Raw genomic sequence first — 21,196 nt, 5'->3', positions numbered from 1 at the left:
TTTTGGAGCATTTTGTGGTTCTAATGATTCAAAATGTCAATTCTGTGACAAAATATAAAATATTTGACTCATTCTCTTATTTATGCAAACCATATCCCATGCATTAGTATAGAAAATGTATACAGTTATATATAGTAAGACCAAAATGTGTGAAACAGGAAGTCAGAATTGCAGTGACTTGACTCAAATTGAAAGTGACTTATAATTATGGAACTAAAACTAAGTTCAGAAATCTAGTTTCTGCACTGTATTCTTCTATTACATTAGAAGAAGAGGTAAAAGAGTTGAATTTGTGGATAATCTTGACTCAGAATTCATAGAACCTTTGGGAGAATTTTTCATTTGACATATTTGGTGTGTCTTTGCAGCTTAGAGCTATGTGTATACAACACCCACCAGCTTTTCCACTGACCACTAACATGGTATGCCATTTTCTTGGGATATTGAGTTGTGACTGAAAACACAGTCGGAATAATCTCTAGTGGATATTTCATTTTGTCTCCTTTAGCATTCTGCTACAAACACTCAAAGATTGAGCAAATGAGACTTTTGCCATCTAGTATTATGCAAGTGAAATTTAATACCTAGAGTATTCATTTTTAATAAGTAACTTAATTTTTTAAAATATGTGCTGTCTTCATCTTTTACTCACTTTTATATCAATGGCTTACAAGCAGATGATGTATGAGTAGGTATATATTTGTTTTCATTTTACTTAATTGATTTTAATCCTACTTTTCAACACCATTTTATATATGCTGAGATCATTTAAGGATCACAGCACCTTTTAACATAATTATTGTTACTTTTTATAGATGATGAGACTGAAGGTCACAGAGACAGTAAATGACACGTTTCTTGGTTCTGCCCCTAGTGTTGACCCCATAGTCCATTTTGGGGATCACCATTATGGTGAGCTATCTTCCAACATAAAAAACTTCTATGAACCTCCCTCTGGTTTAAAAAGATACACCTTCAGCACACTAGGTGATTGAATTCTGATCAGTGCAAAAGTACAGTTACTTAGAGACTATTGGGAGCGCATCCTGAAGGAAACAGGAGAATATATTCTAAATGGAAACTTGTGTATTACTTAAATAACTGGTAATTTAGGAAGTCTACTTTCTAGCTGTAAGTATTCCTGTGTTTGGAGCCTTTCCAATCTTTTGTATTAGGATATATATATATATATAGTATACATATCTAAATACACCCAGCTTTCTTGGCTACAGTCTAACCAAGAAATAAATACTTAAATGTTCTAATGTAAATACTCCATCTTTTCCTGCAAGAGAAGGATATGTTCAGTAGATACAGACCATCTTTTCCTCAAGACCAAGTACTCCTCCAGGTTTTCTTAGTAGTGATATTTTAGTCAACCCCAAAAAACTTCAAATTTGACTTTTAGTAACTTTCTTTGGCTGTTACCTTAGCTGACTGAAGCTCTTTTCTGAGAGTCTCTTTTTATAAAAACTGCCGCAGTCTGGCTGGGCACAAATGCCGCAGTCTGGCTGGGCACACAATCACGAGCCACCACACAGCTTGTAGATTCAAACAGCAACTCTTTATTCCCGAACTCACACCAGCCGTCTACAATCACGTTCTGGGGAAATCCACGTTCTCTGCCCAAATCCACGTTCTCTGCCCAAATCCACCTCCACTGGGCTTCTATCTCCAAAATATACTGTCTGAATCCCGTGAGAACTCAAGGGGAACTCAGGCAGCAGGATACACCCTATTCCCAGCAGGAATAATCTTAAACCTTAAACCTGGAACCTAAACTGGGAACGCCCTAAACACGATTATCTTAAAACCGGGAACACCCTAATCTGCCTTGGTCCTTGAGCAAGGTCACGTACATTCAATGTCACTGCAGCATGTCAGCAACATGGGGTACGCTGGCAAGGAAATTGTCATACCTACTTGGCTAATGGCTCCCAGCAAAAAACAACTAACCTCTTATGTATCCCATAGGACGACTGAAAATATAAAGCTATTTTTTAAATGCTATTACTGGTGTTACATCTCAAAATTTACATTTCTATTATTAATCTTGTGTTGATTATCTAATCTCACAATTCTTATTAATTCAGAACTCCTGCTTTTGGATCATCTTATACTAATTGTTACATTTATATTTTGTCTCTTTATTTAGCAGGTTTTCACTATTATAAGATGGAATCTAGTTATGACAGGCACAAGTTCTACCTCATATCAATTAGTAAGAATCATGTCTCTCCTAATGTCCTTGTTCTGTGGGTCTGTGTTTCAAACTGCAACTCTAGAAATGTACACCCATTTATACCAGTGTTTTGTAGAATGATTATACCGTATGTGCTTCCCAAGGTATCCATAGCTTTGCATTCCCTCAATTGTCTTCATAAATGCTATTTATTTATTCTCTCAAGTTTTAAATTCCTTGTTCGTAGAAATATACATATTCTGTACAAAAATGCTAGCTTATTTTAGGATCTCCAGACTGATAAATATATGAATATGTGGGTATTCTGTATTTGAGTTATGGATATGTTCAGATGAATTTGTGAGTATAAAAATTCCTCTATTTTTAAAATTTCTATGCTGTCTGCTTTACTGTATTATGAAAGTCTTTAGCTCTTAAACACTATTGTCTGTGAAGTTCATATCATGACTGCTTTTAGCATGTAATAGGCGAGATCCATAAGTGACAGTGATTGAGAATATGGCCTGAGGTGGAAGTATTTTTATTATATACCTCATGAAAGCAATCAGTCAAAACATGAGAAACATGAAACTAAGGAGGAAGATCAAAGATGTCATTACTTGGTGTGCTTTTACTGCATTGTTACTAATAAACCAGGTCTGCAGTGAGAGTGATGCTTGAATAAGGCTAAACTGAAGTCAGTTTCTCAAGAAATAACATCTTTAGATTTTTAGACAAATATTTTAAAATGTAGTTTTAGCATTTAACAATCTCCTTGAGTTTCTCTGAATTTGTTAATACTATGAGAGATCAAGTGAAAGTTTCAGACCACAGAGGCTTTATAATCTACTCAAATCAGTAACAGTTAGTTTCTGGAATAGTACTCGCTCTTAAAAAAAATACTATGCAAGGGAAGAGGGAGGGAAGGGAGTGGAGGAGGTTGGAGGTTGGAGGTTGGAGGTTGGATCCTTTGCTCCCATCCAAAGGTGGGTGAGAGAAACCTGAGTCTATAGGGATATGCTGGCTGGCCGGCATGGTGGGTATTGCTCCTCTTCTTGCGTGTGTGGATTCTGCCTGTGACACTTTGGCTCTGTGTCAGAGAATGGTGAAGATTGTGTGTGGACGAATGATGGATGGCATTTTTCCGGGCAGCTCTTAAAGTTCGTTTTAAGTGAGCAGCTTGGGATTTGGTTTCTTTGCTGTGTGTATGTCTACTAGAAAGAGAGAAGCCAGAAGGGCTATGTTGTGCAGTGACCCTGTGCCTCCAGGGAGGAAGGAACTGTCCCTTTTCAGGCACCCTCTGAAGTAGACCCAGTGGGAAACACTTCCCAATGAGCCTGTCTCTGTTGAAGGGGGCACTGATGCCTCTATATGGAAGCCATACTCTCACCAAAAGCAGGGGTATCAGTTTGGGATTGAAATTGGTATAAATCAGCTGCTCCAAGTGAGAGGAGCTCTAGGGTACAAAGCCTGTGCCAAGGCAGGAGATGAAGAGGGAAGGAGACCCCCAGAGGTCCTTTCCTCAGAGGAAAGAGTGAGGCGAATGTGGGCAGGGGAGCAGTGGTGATGGATCTGCTAGGGTTGAGGCTTGCAGTCGTGGCTTTCTGGCTTGAGACTTCGTTTTAGGACACCAGTTTGTAGTAAAAGGGGGAAATGCAGACTGATAATAAGAGGCTAACAGGAAACATGTGGGGTTTTCATATGACTATGTTGTGCGTTTTCAAAGGACCTAATAGAATGGAAAGCAAGAACAGCTCCTAGTTAAAGAGACACTTATGGGGATAATTTCATTCTGATTTGCAGAAGGCTGACATCCGCCCTGATGTATATTTAGATGCTGTATATTTCTGTGAGCCATGCCAATGCTCTTGGTCATCTCTTTGCCTTTGCAGTGGGTAAAGGAATTAAGTGGAAAGCATGCAAGGGTGAACAGATGAGTTTTTTTCTCAGTTGCAGTATACTTCTGCCCAGGAGATGAGGCCCAGAATAGATGCCTCTTAAGAACCTTTCTTTCTGTCTTTAGCTTTTCTAATTCTTTATGCTTTTACCTTCTCTAAGGCTGAACTTTGATGTAGTCCAAGAAAGGTTGTTCATTAACATTTCCAATATTAAGGCTAATATAACCTTACACTCAGCAACCAAATAGACGGGGACCTCAGGTTTGCATCCTCTTTGAATTTATCTAAATGGGTTTGGAGCTTTGATAGTGGGATATAAAAGGGCACCTAGGACAACTTTGCTCAGAAATATGCAAAGACCTTTCTTCGGGATTGGATGAGACTGCCTTTTGTGTCATATGACTTTATTCTTTCTTTCCCCCTTCCCCTTCTTTACAGACTCTTGAGTTCTTCTTGAATTGCCGGTTTTCAGCCTCCTCATGCCTCCGTCTCCTTTAGACGACAGGGTAGTAGTGGCACTATCTAGGCCCGTCCGACCTCAGGATCTCAACCTTTGTTTAGACTCTAGCTATCTTGGCTCTGCCACCCCAGGCAGCAATAGACACCATCCTGTCATCGCCACCACAGTTGTGTCCCTCAAGGCTGCGAATCTGACGTATATGCCCTCATCCAGCGGCTCTGCCCGCTCCCTGAATTGTGGATGCAGCAGTGCCAGCTGCTGCACTGTGGCAACCTACGACAAGGACAATCAGGCCCAAACCCAAGCCATCGCTGCTGGCACTGCCACCACCGCCACGACCGCCATTGGAACCTCTACCACCTGCCCTGCTAACCAGATGGTCAACAGCAATGAGAATACAGGCTCTTTAAGTCCATCAGGTGGGGTGGGCAGCCCTGTGTCGGGGACCCCCAAGCAGCTATCCAGCATCAAAATAATCTACCCCAATGACCTGGCAAGGAAGATGACCAAATGCAGCAAGAGTCACCTGCCAAGCCAGGGACCTGTCATCATTGAGTACCCTTCATGGAGTACAACAAAAGTCACATCCAAGGAGCTGTTAACTGTGCCAATAAGATCAGCCGGCGGAGACTGCAGCAAGGCAAGATCACTGTTCTAGACTTGATTTCCTTTAGGGAAGGCAAGGACTCTTTCAAGAGGATCTTTTCCAAAGAAATTATAGTTTATGATGAGAATACCAATGAACCGCGCCGAGTGATGCCCTCCCAGCCGCTTCACATAGTCCTCAAGTCCCTGAAGAGAGAAGGCAAAGAACCTCTGGTGTTGAAAGGTAATGCCCCTGTTCTGTCCCAAGCACAGTCCCATTTAGCTGGGTTCACTTTGGGGTTTCTCTTAGCAGTGGCAGCCTTCTCCTTACCCTGGCTACCAGAGAACAAAACAGACTCTCTTCTTGTCTTCTCTGCCATGCCCTTTCTTTATTATTTTGGTATAGTGAGAAAAACCCAGCAGCACTGAGTTGGAAGTCAGAAGATCTGGGTGCTACCCTTGATTCGGCTTCTGATTTGCATTGTGCAAGTCATTTCACCTCTCTGAGACTGTTTTGTCATCCTTCTAAAAAGGGGCTTTATACCACCAGATGGTGTCTCAAGTCATGCCTGGTCTGGTGGCTTTCTGTTCCAGTCCATAACTAATTGGAAAGTTGCTGTCTCTCAGACCTAACCAATGCTGATGAAACAGAGGAAGCAACTCTGGTGCACTACAAGTAAACCTACAGGTACCAGCTCTTTTTGTGGGAGATTCTTCCTCTTTCTCACCTCTGATCAGCTTGACTTTTATATAGCTTATAAAATGACCTTCAAGAAGGGCAGAGATTTATTTGTAAAATGGAAGTGTAAATTCATCGAATACCTCCATTCCTTTGCCAAAGCTCCAAGGGGACAGAAAGATTTTTATGAAACACTTTCCAACTCATTGTACTTTTTTGGCTTCACCTGATAACAATTGGCATGGTGGTTCCTCCCAAGAGGGAGTAGTAGGTCACCTTGCCAGTACACTGAATGTAGAACAACTCTGAGGTTAGTGAAGCTGAGCCCCAAGAGGAGGAATTAATTGTCCACTCTTCTCTGAGCCCCTTCCATACAGTATTATCTAACCTAGCAGAGGAGCCCTGATCTTGTGTCCAGCCTAGTTGCAATTCTTTGCTCTCAGACACTGCACCTCGTTTCTCTTTGGCATCTTCTACTTGGTGACAGTAATGAGAAATAGTCATCCTTTTTCTTCTCTCTTCTTGTGTTTTGAGCCAAGGTACACAGTTTCTGGGTCACATCTCCAACCTGTCTCCGGAACTGTGTTGATCAAAGGTGTTGCTGGGTTCTTTTGAACACTTTGCATATTTAAATTGCAACAGGTGATTTAGGTGAACAAATTACTTATTTTAGCTTTGTGGGACAGCTCTGCCACCATTCTTCTTGTTTTCCACGAGAGGTTTTCAGCCTTTTGGTACGCAGTGTTCTTGGAAATATGGTCCTGAATTCCTTTGCTAGTAGTCCCCTCCCACACCCACTTAACACTTTATTCTCAAGTTTTTTCTCATTGGGCTCAGATATCACAAGGGCATATCTTTCAAGGTTTACTTGGAGTCACAAATACGTTCAGGCTTCCTCTGTGTAGCTCTGTATTTTGTTTTTGTATTCTTGTTTGGTTGACTTTTAGTATTTCCCAGTAGGTTTACCTTTCTTCTGTTCTCTCACCACAATCCTGGTTTGTCTTTTTCAGATGAGAAAATACCATCTACAAATTTCCTATTTCCCATTTGTAATAGTTTGTCTTGGGGAACAAAGACAAATGCTCTTGCTGGTCTCTTTTCTTTTATAGACATTCTTAATTTAAAAAAAAAAAGGCATGGTTTTGTGTCAGCGTGACCAGAGGAGAAATGCCAAGCAACAGAAAATAAGATGACCCTGAACTTGAACATGGGGATGATCAGGAGGAGTTGTAGATCTTACCCTGCATTTTTCAAGGGGCCTTGTTGGGTAGAAGGTTGGCTTGTCAATTACTGATAAATCAGTCTCTTGAGGGCGGCTGATGAAATGGGGTTCCTCTCCCCCTTTCCTGTGGATGCATCTGAGACTCCGGGCAGCCTGGGCTTGTTCCTCAATGTCTGAGAGCAAGGTTGCCTCAGTGGGGCGGGGCAGGACACGCTGCTGACCTCACCACCAGGCGCCCTGGGTGTCCGCAGCGGAGGGCTCATCATTTTCGGGTTGGTGAGACAGCACAGCGGTGAACTTGGAAGACGCTCTGGTGGTAGAGGTTGGATTATTTGTAATTTGGGGGGGGGGATTTTTCTTCAAACACCTGGAAGTTTGGTTGAATTCACATAGTTCAGGAGCAAGTGGGTCTGTAATGTACTCTCTTTATTATTGTTTTGTTCATTTGATATCTTTTGATGGAATGGCCTAAAATTGGGACCCAAGATAAGAATGAGAGAAAGGGATGAATCCTCATTAGAATGTCCCTGTTGTCCTTTCATCTAGGCAAACCCGAGGTTAATATCAGAGCAGCATTGAGGTGAAGAAGGGGGTGGGCCTTTCTCAAAAGAAATGGTCAACAACTTCCCCCAGGTTCTTGAGTGGGCCAAGAAGACCATCCTGATGTGGCTTCTCTTCTGAGATTTATTTTAGGAATCCCCTTCCTCTGTGATTGTATTTCAGCAAGAGTAGTAGTGGTACCATTTTGGAATGAGGGATTTTTCCAGGGAGGATATGTGTGTGTTGGGGGGGGGGGTAGTTAGAATATAAGGTAGAAACTTCTTTGTAGGTCTTGTAAGTTTATTTCCAGAGATTTCAGTGACCTCACCCCTGACAGGACGGAGGGGTGCACATGCTCCCAGTGCCCGTGTGGAGCCAGCAGGAGGTGGACATCCACGTCCCCATCACCCTCCACCCCAGCATCTTGACGTTCCCGTGGCAGCCCAAGACTGGCGCCTACCAGTACACCATCCAGGTACCTGGGCTTCCCGGGCATGTGGCCTCTGTCCGCTCTGTGACTTTTTTTGGTAACCAGAGATTGAACTTGGGGGTGCTTGGCCACTGAGCCCCATCCCCAGCCCTTTTATATCTTATTTAGAGACAGGGTCTCGCTGAGTTGCTGAGGGCCTCACTAGGTTGCTGAGGGGCTGGCCTCTAACTTTTGGTCCTCCTGCCTCAGCCTCCCCAGCTGCTGGGATTCCAGGTGCAACATGCCTGCTGTTCTGTACCCTTGGCGTTGCTCTCTGTGGTACTACCAAGTATCAGGGGCTGTGGTCCTGTGTTCCCTGAGGTCCCTGTCACTGCAGTGTTCTGGGTTGCCAGGGAAGCAGCCCACAGTGGACACTAGCTGGAGACCACAGTGAGCCCTGGAAGGGCCTCGAGTCCCACTCGGCAGTCACTTGTGTAAAACATGTGGAGCAGCATAAGTGCACCAGAGAGAACTTTGAGATTTTAAGGGAAAACTCTCTGCAACCCTGTCCACGCCAAGCGTCTGAACTCGCTGGCGTCCATGTTCCCTCAGGGCATGGCCTCGGAGGGGGCTCACACCCTGTGGTCAGCACAGTCCCAGGGCCTTGTGGGTCCCCTGGTGATGACAGGTGGCCTGTCTCTGCACCAGAATCTGTCCCTGCCCACCCAGACCTGGTGCCATCTTGGCCTCTGGGGTTCAGGATCCTAACCCCTGACCTGGCCACAGCGAGTCTGGCATTTGTCCCCAGCAGGGGGTCAGGACCTGGCCAGGGCCTGTGCTCATGTCTGGTCACAGAAGCAGCGTCTGCTGGTGACTCTGGGGCCAGGGCCAGGGCCAGGGTTCCGTGTTTGTGTCTTGCAGTCATGAGTTCCGTAGAGCATGAGGTCTGCAGAGCACAAACGTCCCCAGAGCACAGATGTCCCCAGAGCAGGAAGTCCCCAGCACACGAGGACCAGAAGGGAGATGGGAACAAGGGTTCAAGGGCCCATGGGCACCTCCAGCCCCCGATTTCCACGGGTCCGTGGATCTGTGTGTGTCCCTGTGTGGGGCAGAAGGGTGCGAGCAGGTGGCGTTCCCGGGGGTCGGTGGCACGCATGGGCAGGTGCAGGTGGGCTGGGAGAATGTGGTGGCCATGGCGTGACTCAGTGATATGTGGACATAGCGTGGACATGTCCCTGGCCAGCACGGCAGTGGGCACCTCATCCCCCACCTGCCACTTCCCAAGGCCGGCCGGTGACTGCATGCTCCCTGGTGGCTCTTCTCCCCAGGCCCACGGGGGCAGCGGGAACTTTAGCTGGTCTTCCTCCATCCACCTGGTGGCCACCGTCACCGTCAAGGGCGTGATGACCACAAGCAGTGACACGGGCCTCAGTGTGGTCTGGGCACAGGATGTCCAGAACCCTCTGCATTTCGGTGAGATGAAGGTGAGACCCCGGGATGGACAGTAGGCCAGGGGTGGCCGGGAGGCCAGGAGTGCCCAGTCTGCCCTGTGGGACCGCGACCTGGCACCCTCGCCCCAGCCGGAAGGGCCAGTGCCCCGGGGCTGGGGTCCTGGCGGGAGACCAGAGCACCCTGAGGACCTGGAGGGTCAGCCGGTCCAGAGAGGGCCACCCTGCCCTGGGCTGTTGGGTCACGGGGAGAGGCCCTGGGGCCCGAGACCCCAGAGCCATGCTGCGCCTGGGACTTTCTCCCTGACACGCAGGGCAGATGGCCATCCCTCTGCCCCCACGGCCTCTGCCCCCAGCCCCTCCTGACCACCGCTCTGAGCTCCCCTTCTTGACCCACTAACAGCAGAGGATACAGGCTGTGTCCCTGTGGTTGGGACATGGGTGGCAGGTCCTTCCGCCTCCTGCTGGGAACCACACACCCACTAGACAGCCCAGGCCATGTGTGGACACCTGGACAGAGGCCCTGGGGGGGCAGCCCCATTGTGCAGTGTGGTGTCCACTGTGGCCACTCACGGCCTCCCTCCTCCCTGCAGTTCCTGTGCCACCTGGAGCCCCAGGACAGCTCCTGGGCCAGGCAGGTGGTCCCCTCCTGGACACCCCCAGAGAGGGCTGGGCTGTCAGAGCCCCTCCTGGTCCTCGGGCTACTGGGGCTGGTGGCCCTGGGCTTGCCTGGCAGGAGACAGGAGGGACAGGTGAGCGAGCCAAGAAGCTGCAGGCAGTGAGTGGCCACTTTGGCCTCCCGCCCTGCCCCAGGCCACCTGAGCTGTCCGTCCAGGGTCGCCCCTCAGATCTGCCACTGCTGCCCACCAGCAGCTTCCCCATTAGTCGCCTGGTGGCCGATTTTTGCACAGGACCCAGAGTGTGGCGCCCTCTGCAGCCTCCCCAGCTCAGCCAGAGTGAAAATGGGGTCAGGCCCTGCCCATGGCCTTCTGGGCCTCCTCCCCCTGTGGCCACACTGTCCTTTCCATGGGGCGTTCAGGGGATTGAACCCAGGAGCCCTCAACCCCTGAGCCCCCGTCCCAGCCCTAGTTTGTAGTTTATTTAGAGACGGGGCCTCACTGAACTGCTTAGGGCCTCGCTGAGTGGCTAAGGCTGGCCTCCAACTTGCGATCCTCCTGCCTCAGCCTCCCGAGCCACTGGGATGACAGGGTGCACCACCACGTGTGGTCACACTGGCCTCCTTTGTGTGCCTACCAGGAGCTGAGCAGCTAAGTCCATCTCAGGACCGTCTCTTGGCCTGACTGTTCCCCAGGGAGACATTTCTCTACCTGGCAGGGCTGACGGGCTCATGTCTGTGCACCTCTCAGAGACCAATCCCCTTCCTAGTCAGCTCTGTGCTTGCATCCTCCGTGCCCAGCCTGGTTGTCCTCTGGTGTGTCCTCAGGGCCACCACAGCACACCTGGCACACTGAGCCACTGAGCCGCAGGCTGCTTCCTGCAGAGGCTGACAGCCCAGGCCTGGCCCTCCTGCAGGTGTATGTGATCGAGCCCAGCAGCATGGACTTCGCCCCATGCCGGGTGGAGGCTCGAGTGGGCCAGACCCTGGAGCTGCCCCTGAGGATCAACGGCCTCATGCCCAGTAGGGACAGCAAGGTGGTCACCCTCAGCGACTGCTCCCACTTCGACTTGGCGGTGGACGTGGAGAAGCGGGGCGTGTTCCAGCCCCTCCCGGGCGGGGCAGCTGGCCGGCGGGGCGGGGCCGAGGCAGCAGAGCGCCAGCCTGGGGTGGCCATGGCCGCGTCCTCATAAGCTGCGGTCTGTCTCAGCCTCATGGGCAGAGGTCCTGGCCAGTGCTGCCTGCCGTGGCCGGGTCTCCAGGCCTGGCTCTCACCCCAGGACGCTTGCGTCTTTAGGGGGATTCTGTTGAGACAGGAGTCCTGGGGTCAGGATTTCTCTCAGAAAGTTCCTGTAGGCTCCCAAGTGACTGCATGCAGGACTTTGTGTGGCCTTGGGGACGACTCAGTTGGCTTAAGGAATAGTTATCTTAGGCAGGGACTGCTGGTCAGTGCAGAGACATTCACAGGGATCTGTGGGACCCTGTCCCCGGTCCCTCCGCCTGCTGTGGCAGAGTTTCTTAAACTGGGTAAGTTTTGTCAACGACGGCCTTGTTTCTTCAGAAGCTCTTAACTGTGCGGTGACACATGCCTGTCATCCCAGCAGCTCAGGAGGCTGAGGCAGGAGGATCGCAAAGTGGAGGCCAGCCTCAGCCACTCATTGAGGCCCCAAGCAGCTCAGCGAGAACCTGTCTCTAAATAAAATACAGAATAGGGCTGGGGACGGGGCTCAGGGGTTAGGGCCCCTGTGTTCAGTCCCTGGCACCAAAAAAAAAAAGCATTTTTAACCAGTGTTGCCCTTGGTGACCTTGAGAGGCCTCTAAGTCCTGCCTGCTTCCCTCCTGAGCGCGTCCCCCACCGTGAGCTCAGGGCCCTGGCTGACCACTTCAGATGCAGGGAGACTTAGAAACACACATGGACACCTGCTGTGCCGCTGCAGCTGTCTCCCCTCTATCTGACCCTTTGTTCCCTGTGACTAGGGACACCCCTCCCCGCCCCATCCCTCCCACGCCCTGTCCCTGAGCACCATTATCCTGCTTCCCCTTTCTAGAAGTTCCACTGTTAGACGCCACAGAAGGGCGCTCTTGGGGGATTGATGTGTTAATTCGTCCTGTTCAGTCACTCTTGGTGATAGATGCCACTGTCACACTGTCACACTGAGAATGACATTGATGGGGATGTAGAGAAAATGCAGGGTCTGCAGCGCTTGCCCCTCTGAGGTCTCTGTGTCGGCTGTCGGCTGTCACCGGGCCTCTTTGGTTCCGCCTCTCAGTGTGACTGCACCCTCCAGTGTCTCCTTGGCCACACCAGGCCACACCAGGCCACCGGTGGGAATCCGGGACAAAAAGAAAACTGGCTTGTTCACACAGTGGATCAGCCAGTGAATGACGGGGGAGCAGAGAGTCCTTGGGACAAAAGAAAATAAAACAGGGACCCAAACTTGGAAGTGTGGCAAGAGCATTGGGTTCCAGGGGGCGCAGAGCTGCGGCTGCTGAGTCAAAAAGACTGAGAGCTCGACTCAGCAACTAAGTCCAGTACTTACAGAAACAGAAAAAGAACAGGCTAAACCCAGTGCCGTCTCGCAGAAGAAAAGCACTCAGATCAGATCAGAGGAGAGCCGGGCGCCAGGGCCCACGCCTCTCATCCCAGCGGCTCAGGAGGCTGAGGCAGGAGGATGGTGAGTTGGAGGCCAGCCTCAGCAATGGCCAGGCCCTACAGATCTCAGTGAGACTCTGGCTCTCATAAAATACAGAATAGGGCTGGGGATGTGCTCAGGGTCCAGGGCCCCTGAGCTCAATCCCTGTTCCTCCCCCAGCAAAAGAAAATAAGAGGAAATTAACGAAACCAAACGTTGGATCTTTTGAAGGATCAATAAAACTGAGACCCCTTTGGCTAGATCGTCTCAGATAAAGGACTGGTCGCTAAAATCAGGTGTGAGCCACAGGACGCCATTGCTACAGAGATAAACAGATCCATGAGAGTCTTTTTCCGGGGACATCATCGTCCATGGAGAAAACCCCCCGAGGTCCTAAAGAGGAGCCAAAGGACCAAAGTGAACCCAGCCGAGGGGCAGGAATGTGGACCGTCCAGGACCCGAGTGGGCCAAGCCCTCTTGGGAGAGGGCAGACGTGGCGGGCTGGTGACTGCTGTTTCCAGGCTGTGGAGCTGCAGGCCACAGCTCGTGACAGTGGTCGTGGCCAGGCTTTAGAGGCCCACGGGGTAAAACACCCGGCCTAGAAAAGGACCCTCGTGCCCATAGTGAAATGTCATTTTTGTGGGGTGTGGGTACCGGCCATGGGACTCAGGATACTAGACCCCTGAGCCCCCGTCCCAGCCCTAGTTTGTAGTTTATTTAGAGACGGGGCCTCACTGAGCTGCTTAGGGCCTCGCTGAGTGGCTAAGGCTGGCCTCCAACTTGCGATCCTCCTGCCTCAGCCTCCCCAGCCCCTGGGATGACAGGCGTGGGCCACCACCCTGCTATCTTATGCTTCTTGACCTGAGTCTTAGCTACAGGCCATCTTAGGTCTGTGGGGTAAAGACAAGACCGTGAGTCGTTCCCTTAGGACAACTTGGTGGGTGACTTGTTTGATTCTTTGTCTGTTTTCGGGGTCGGGTGTCAGGCACTGAGTTACACCCCAGCCCCAAGGCTCTTAAGTTGGCATCAGCTGTGTGTCCAGCCAGGTGGAGGGGCCCTGAGCTAGCCATGCGCCCCTCCAGCTTCCCATGGTGACTGCAGTTCTCTCCTTGGCACAGGGCGGCTGCCCCAGGGGCCTGAGCACTGTGGTGGCGTCCGGGTGAAGGCCGAGGCTCGGGGCTCCACCACACTCCTGGTGAGCTACACGCATGGCCACGTCCACCTGAGCGCCAGCCTCACCATCACCGCCTACCTGCCCCTCAGGGTGAGCCGGCTGCCCTGGGCCACTGTGCCCACAGCTCCCTGGGGCTCTTCCCGCGGATGTCCCAATAGAGGCCAAGCCAAGGGTCCCTCAGAGGCCAGGGGGGAGCGAGGCTGGGTTCCCTCCAGAGCCCGCTGCGTCCTGGGGTCTCCCAGACACGGAGGGTTGCACGGGGGATTCAGGCACTGGGCTGTCCCCACAGAGAGGGCAAAGACGTGGCCCCGAGGCCCTGCCCCACCTGTCCCCTGCCCTGCCTGGGGAAGGCTGAGGCCCCCCTCTCCCTCCCAGGCCGTGGACCCATCCTCCGTAGCTGTGGTCACCCTGGGCTCCTCAAAGGACATGCTGTTTGAAGGAGGCCCCCGGCCCTGGGTCCTGGAGCCTGCCAAGTTCTTCCGGAACCTCACCTCTGAGGACGGGGACAGCATCAGCTTGGCCCTCCTTGGCCCGCCCGCCTCCCGGAGTCACCAGCAGCACAGCATCTGCTCCACCTGCCAGGCCCTGGGCGAGCAGGTGAGTGGCTGCTGCTCAGGGCCTCCAGGTGGGGGACCTCGCAGAGATTGGGTGACCCTGGGGGTGCTGTCCTGCTGTGCCCACGTTGCAGAAGGGAAGTGAAGGCCAGGTGAGGGGACGACGGGCAGGCTGAGCGGGGACCGAGGCCACCAGCTGTCCCAGAGACAGCCCCCGGGGGTCCCTCTCAGGGCCGCAGAATCCCCCACCCAGCCGGAGTCGGGGTCAGGGCCAGAGTTGGGCCTCATGAGTGAGGAGGCTGTAGACCAGGGGGGTCACCTGGGGCTCAGCACGCGGCACAGCCTGTGTTCCTGCCCCTGGGATCCCTGTTGGGGGGGGTACACCAGGGAGTGACCCCAGGGGCCCTCACCCACTGAGCCCTGTCCCAGCCTTGTCTTGTATTTTATTTAGAGTCAGGGTCTCACTGCGCTGCTCAGGGGCTCGCTGTTGCTGAGGCTGGCCTCCACCTTGTGATCCTCCTGCCTCAGCCTCCTGAGTAGCTGGGATGACAGGCGTGGGTCACGTGGGTGCCTGGCTCTTCATATTTTTTTTTTTAAATGTGAAAATCGAGAAATATCAGAAGACTGAGTGGATGGTGTGGCCTGAGCCCCTGGGCTGGCCTGGTGGGTGGCGAGGTGCAGGTCCTCTGGTGCCTGGTACCCGCGCCCTCCAGCCAGGCAGAAGCTACGGGCTCTGCGCCCTTTGTCTTTCTGTGGGGTCCACCGCTCTGTTGCCAGGGTTCCCCAAAGAGGGCATGGAAAGTGAGCAGGAGGTCAGAGTGGACCCGGAGAGGCGGGGGTGTCCCCTGCACATTTAATAGTACAGAGGGCACCGGTGGAGTCCAGAGTCTCATGGGCAGCTCCCAGGATGCCCAGGACTACGCTTGTGTGACCAGATTAGTGCACAGAGAAGGAAGCCCAGGGGACCCGCCCCCTCCTGCCTGGTGGCCCTACAGGGCACCTGGACCAGATCCGGGCCGTCTGCAGAGGGGTGTGGCATTGCAGTGGCCTAGGCGCCCATCCCATAGGGCGTATGCACAGGGCCAGACCCCACCCCCGAGATCCCTCTTGGCCAGTGAGCAGGCAGCCAGGGCTCTGCAGGGTGACCCTCTGCACCCTCCTGTGTCCTGAGCAGCACCTCCCGTCCACCCCGAGGACAGGGTCTGTGAGCAGTGAGCGTGTCCCCTCCTCACATGTTGGGGACTTCTGCATGTGCTGGGGCATCCTGGGGGCTCCTGGGTCCCGGAGGCCACAGTGCCCCGATCTCCCCGGGTCCCCTACAGAGGCCCTGGGATCCACAGCATCCACAGCGCCCTGCACTGAGAAGGTGCAGCCGTGCCCCCTGGGTCCCCGGCCCTTGGCAGCCACTGGGCGTGGGTGTCCACATCACAGCCGTCCTGCAGAGCAGAGCACAGGAGGGGACGCGCCCTGGGGGACGTGCCCTGACTGCCATCCCCCCACCCCCAGGTCATCGCCCTGTCCGTGGGGAACCAGCCCAGCCTCACCAACCCTTTCCCCGCCGTGGAGCCTGCCGTGGTGAAGGTCGTCTGCGCCCTGCCATCCAGGATCAGCCTCACGCCTGTCCACGCCGGTCCCCCGCTGGACCCGTCGTGTCCACGGCTGCAGCACGACAAGCAGGTGGTGCGTGGGGGAGGGGCTGGGGAGGAGGCAGGTCTGGAGAGGTGGCCAGGGACTAGCAGAGCACAGTCCAGGTGGTGGGCAGGTTGGACTGCCTGCCTGTCATCCCCTGAGCTCACCTGGATCCCCGGGATGTGGCCCCGGCCAGGAGCCTTTGGACTCTGGTGTTGCCATGGGGGACAGGGAAGTCCCTGTTCCTGGCTGACTGTTTTGGCCTCTGCTCTTCATCCTCCTCTGCCTCCCTGGCCTCTACTGACCACTATTCTGCTCCTTAATTCCTTAGTACCAACTTTTTTTGGCTCTGGAGATCAAACCCAGGGCTGCTAACCCCTGTACCCCATCTCCAGCCCTCTTTGTATTTTATTTAGAGACAGGGTCTCACTGAGGTGCTCAGGGCCTTGCTGAGTTGGTGAGGCTGGCCTCCAACTTGCGATCCTCCTGCCTCAGTCTCCTGAGTGCAGGGTGCCTTGGTGGCCAGCAGCTGTAGAGTTTGGTGTTCAGCTCATCCCTTCCCCCATCAGGACCCCACAGGCAGTCCGTCAGCTTCAGGATACACCATGTGGTCAGCCGTGGCTGTGCCCAGGCCTGGGTGTCCTGACCTCTGTTTCCTGTAGGTTCCCATCTCCAGCCACCGCAACCCCCTGCTGGACCTCGCCGCCTATGACCAGCAGGGCCGCCAATTCGACAACTTCAGCTCCCTGGGCGTCCAGTGGGAATCCACCCGGCCCTCGCTGGCCAGCATCGAGCTGGACCTGCCCATGCAGCTGGTGTCCCGGGACGACGGGAGTGGCCAGAGGAAGTTTCATGGTGAGCCGCGGCTGTGGGCCTGGAGCCCTGGACAGGAGGCTGGGGACCAGGGAAACCCCGACAGATGAGTGTCCCAAGCAGCGTGGCACCTGTCAGAGCCTCTGCCAGCTGGGGCGCCCCTTGGCCAGCTGGGGTCCCCTCGTCCAGCACCGAAGCTCGGGCAGCTCCCTGGGCTGCAGTCTTGCACTGGAGCTAGAGGTCCCAAGTGGGGAGTCCCCGGTGGCCCCTGTGTGTCCCCAGGCCCCTCAGCAGCCAAAGCTGGCCCGTCCCCTCCAGCCCTGCTCCCTGGGCCCCACTCAGGGTCTGGCGACTCCCGACTCCCCCCGACTTTCACACTGGGGCTTGCCCATGATGGAGGGGTGGGTGACCACAGAGGCCCAACGTCGGTGTCCTCCTCTGGACCCAGGATTGCAAGCCATTGCTGTCCATGAGGCATCAGGGACCACCTCCATCTCTGCCACGGTGACCGGCTACCAGCTGTCCCACCTCAGTGCAGCCACAGTGAAGCCACTGGTATGTCCAGAGCCACCCGTGGGGGTGGACAGCTGCCCGCTGGGCACCGGGAACGGCTCCTCCCAGCTCTGGGGTCTGGGGCCTCATGGGAAGGTGGCTGCCCTGGGCCCAGTGTGTGTCCTGGACATCACGGGGGCCTGGGGCAATGCCAGGACTGGGATCCCGCCCCTGTCCCAGGGGTGGCCTATGGGTCTGATGGCCCTGCCCTGTCCCTGCAGCCTGGCCCACCTGCGCCCGTGTCCGCCTCGGTGGAGCTGGTCCTGGTGGAGGACGTGCGTGTGGATCCGGACATGGTGACCCTCTACAACCACCCTGATGTCCAGGTGGGTCCCCCGCCAGCCCCGCCCCGCCCGGGAGACCCTGGGCCCTGGCCCTGCCTGACCGCTGCCCCTGGCCTCTCGTCCCCAGGCAGAGTTGCACGTCAAGGAGGGCTCCAGCTACTTCTTCCTCAACACGAGCACTGCCAATGTGGTCAGGGTGGCCTACCAGGAGGCCAGGGGCATCGCCACGGTGAGCGGGGCCTCGGCCGGCACGGGGTGGCTTCTTCAGTGGGCCGTCCCCTGGGCTTCGTGGCCGATCGTTTCCAAAGCTGGGACTGAGCAGCGCCAGTGCGTCTGGGTCACTCTGGGACCTTTGTCACTGCAGGGCCACCTGGGGATCTCTAGTCCGTGTCCACAGCTGCGTGCCCTGTCCGTCAGCAGTGGTGTCCCTCAGTGTCCTGCTGAGAGTGACACAGCCTCACACGGGCAGCACCTTAGCAGCCATCGTGCCTCTCGGACCCAGGACACACCTGCTGCTCCCTGTCCCCACGTCTCTGGGGTCCCTGCCACGGGCCACATCCCCAGCCCTTCGTGGTCCTTATTTTGAGACAGGGTCCTCCTGAGTTTCCCAGCTGGCCTCGAACTTTCCATCCTCTGTCCCAGGCCTCCCAAGTCCTGAGGTAACAGGCAGGCGTCACCTGGGCCCGAACCTTCTCTAGAAGGAGCCCGTTTCCTGCTGAGTGAGTCAGACACAGGGCGGCCCAAGGGGACACAGCAGGGGTGTCCAGCCAGGCAGCGCCGCTGAGGGACAGCTGGCCGGTTGCCTCTGGGCCACTCGGAGCCCAGGCACTGCTCTCCCTGTTCTAAGGGACGGTTCCCACAAGGCGGCCACCATCAGGACCAGGCCACGGACCTCAAGGAGGCCAGGGTGGTCGCCTGGCGTGGGTGCTGGTGCAACTCCCGGGGCCCTGGCCCAGCGGTGGCACCTGCCTGGGGGCCACCTGCAGTCCCCCCGCCGGTCCCTGCCCTGGGCCTGGCCTAGGGAAGCAGGCGGCCCTCCTAGGCCAGCAGACGTCCAGACCCAGCCTGCGTCCAGGGCCTGAGCCGTCTGCCCGCGAGGTGGCCTCACCCACTGCCGCAGAGAGTCCATGGTGTCACCAGTGATCACATGTGTCACCCTGAGCGGTGTCCAGTGAGCCCCGGTCCGTTCACCTCCTGACCGTCTCAATGTGGGGGTCCCCAAGTCACGGCCTGTGGGCTGGGACAGGTACAAAGTGAGGGGCACTAGCCACTGTCAGGGACACACTTGGAAGTGTCAGCTAAGGGGACCTGGGTGTGACCTTGGTGCTAGGTGATGGGACGGAGGCAAGTCGAGGAGCAGGGAGGGCCTGGGGGCTGCACCGTGCCCCTGGCTGGTTCCTATCACTTGGTGACGTCTAGACCACAGTGCGACTCGGGTACCGTGGGCGTCGCCCCCTGAAGGTAGGACTTGGTGGATTTTGGTGTCCACACACAGGCCCGGCCACCACGACGGTCAGTGTCGAGAGTGTTGTCATTATCTCCAAAAGAAACCGGGGCCCTGTGGCCACCACCTTCCTGTCCTCACCCGCTCTCTCACGCGGCCCACTTCAGTGACCGTTCTCACTTCTGTCGTCCCTATACCCAGGAATGCAGTCCCCGAGTCTGCAGGGACTGTGGAAACCATCCAGGAACTTCCTGGCGGATTTCCCGAGTGGCTCAGCAACCCCGTTCCTGCGGTGGAGCCTAGGGAGGGCCCCGGCTCCTCATGTCCCCTACCTGCGTGAGGGCCCTGGCTGCCCCACATCCTTGTCAACACTTGTACTTATCAGACTTAAGTTCTAGCCATCTTTGGACAGTGGTTTTGCACTGCGGTGACCGTTGGCATCTGCCTGATGGCTGATGGTGTGGTGACTGTTCCTGTGCTCGTCACCCGTGTGTTTCTGTGGCTTTGTTAGACAAATGTCTGCTCAGATCCTGGGCCCATATTTCATCTTTTTTAAAAATATTTTTATTAGTTGTTGATGGATCTTTACTTATTCAGGGGCCGTGCTGGGAATCGAGCCAGTGCCTCCCACATACTGGGCCAGGCCCTGCGGCTCAGCCCCAGCCCCAGGTTTACTGTCACGCTTTCTTGATGACACCAGCCCTCTGTCTCCTGTTCCTTAGGTCATCTTTTGATTTTTTGGTAGCATCGTCTTGCGCTCACGGCTTTCATTTTGAGGGGTGCGGTGTCTCTGTTTCCTTGTGTCCTTGCTCCTGTGTTTGATGTGAGATCTAAGAATCTGTTAAAAATCGAGGTCGCGAAGATCCATGTTTTCTTCTAGACTTAAAATTCCAGCTCTTGCACTTCAGTCTTTGAAATAATACGCTGGGTTTGTGGGGTGAGGTAGGACTCCATTTTCTTTCTTTCTCTCTTTTTTTTTGGTACCAGGGATGGAACCCAGGGCCGCAGGCATGCTAGGCAAGCGCTCTGCCACTGGGCCACATCGTCATTTAAAAAAAAATACTTAAGTATTTTTAAAAATTTTGAAAAAGAAAGGAAAAACCCCTCCCAGTCAGCCTGAAGATGTAGGCAGCTGGTGCCTGTCTCCGTTACGTCCGGAGGCTGAGGGGAGAGGCCACTGCAGAGCCCTAGCCGCCTCTCCCTGGAACATGCACTGGTCACTGGGCCATCCCTGTGTCTTCCCTTCTGTGGGATCTTGAGGGGAACAGTGTCCCCTTGCAGGCAGGACCCCAGGTGGGCCCACCCAGCCCTCTGGCAGAATAACCTGTGAGGCAGGCCCCCTGAGAACAGCTTTGTCCCCAGAAGTTCTCTGGAATAACCTCCTGCTCCTCCTCCCCCTCCTCCTCCTGCTCTTCCTCCTCCTGCTCCTCCTTCTCCTTCTCCTCCTCCTCCTCCTTCTCCTCCCCCTCCTCCTCCTGCTCCTCCTCCTGCTCCTCCTCCTCTTCCTCCTCCTCCTCCTCCTCCTCTTCCTCCTCCTCCCCCTCCCCCTCCTCCTCCTCCTCCTCCCCCTCCTCCCCCTCCTCCTCCTCCTCCTCCTCCTTTTCCTTCTCCTCCTCCTGCGCCTTCTTCTCCACCTCCTCCTCCCCCTCCTCCTCCTCCTCCTGCTCCTCCTCCTCCTGCTCCTCCTCCTCCCCCTCCCCCTCCTCCAACTCCCCTCCCCCTCCTCCTCCTCTTCATCGTCCTCTTCCTCCTCTTCCTCCTGCTCCTCCTCCTGCTCCTCCTCCTCCTCCTGCTCCCCCCCTCCTCCTCCTCCTGCTCCTCCTCCTCCTCCCCCTCCGCCTCCTCCTCCTCTTCGTCCTCTCCTCCTCCTCCTCCTCCTCCTGCAGGGACTCTCGAGGCTCTAGAGGGAAACTGGGCCCTGCCCTGTGGGCCTCTGTGGCCCTGGGAGGGATGTCCCCTTCAGTGCTGACCGTCTGAAGGTCCTCCCAGCCTCCTCCAGAGGACACTTCACACATTTCCTTGGTCTTCAGCTGCTAGTTCGGGGACCTGCTGGGTCTCACCCCTGCTGGGACAC

General features: G+C 54.4%; 1 protein-coding gene and 1 pseudogene across 1 annotated transcript in view; both read left to right on the top strand.

The window, feature by feature from the left end:
* Positions 1 to 3,141: 3,141 nt before the first annotated feature.
* Positions 3,142 to 8,039, top strand: LOC131424092 (dual specificity protein phosphatase 10-like; annotated as a pseudogene).
* LOC124090915 (nuclear pore membrane glycoprotein 210-like) overlaps positions 7,196 to 21,196 on the top strand; it is a 30,863-nt gene continuing 16,862 nt past the window's right edge. The window contains 11 exon segments of the mRNA XM_058578483.1: positions 7,196 to 7,210; positions 7,904 to 8,041; positions 9,304 to 9,459; positions 10,957 to 11,155; positions 13,791 to 13,936; positions 14,222 to 14,443; positions 15,907 to 16,080; positions 16,692 to 16,884; positions 17,291 to 17,397; positions 17,616 to 17,720; positions 17,806 to 17,907. Coding sequence (XP_058434466.1) covers positions 7,196 to 7,210; positions 7,904 to 8,041; positions 9,304 to 9,459; positions 10,957 to 11,155; positions 13,791 to 13,936; positions 14,222 to 14,443; positions 15,907 to 16,080; positions 16,692 to 16,884; positions 17,291 to 17,397; positions 17,616 to 17,720; positions 17,806 to 17,907 — 1,557 coding nt within the window.

Source organism: Marmota monax, unplaced genomic scaffold (genome assembly GCF_021218885.2).
Source record: "Marmota monax isolate L192 unplaced genomic scaffold, Marmota_monax_Labrador192_F-V1.1 WCK01_AAM20220418_F8-fsc01263, whole genome shotgun sequence".
Lineage (NCBI taxonomy): Eukaryota > Metazoa > Chordata > Mammalia > Rodentia > Sciuridae > Marmota > Marmota monax.
This window is presented reverse-complemented; position numbering and strand designations above follow the sequence as displayed.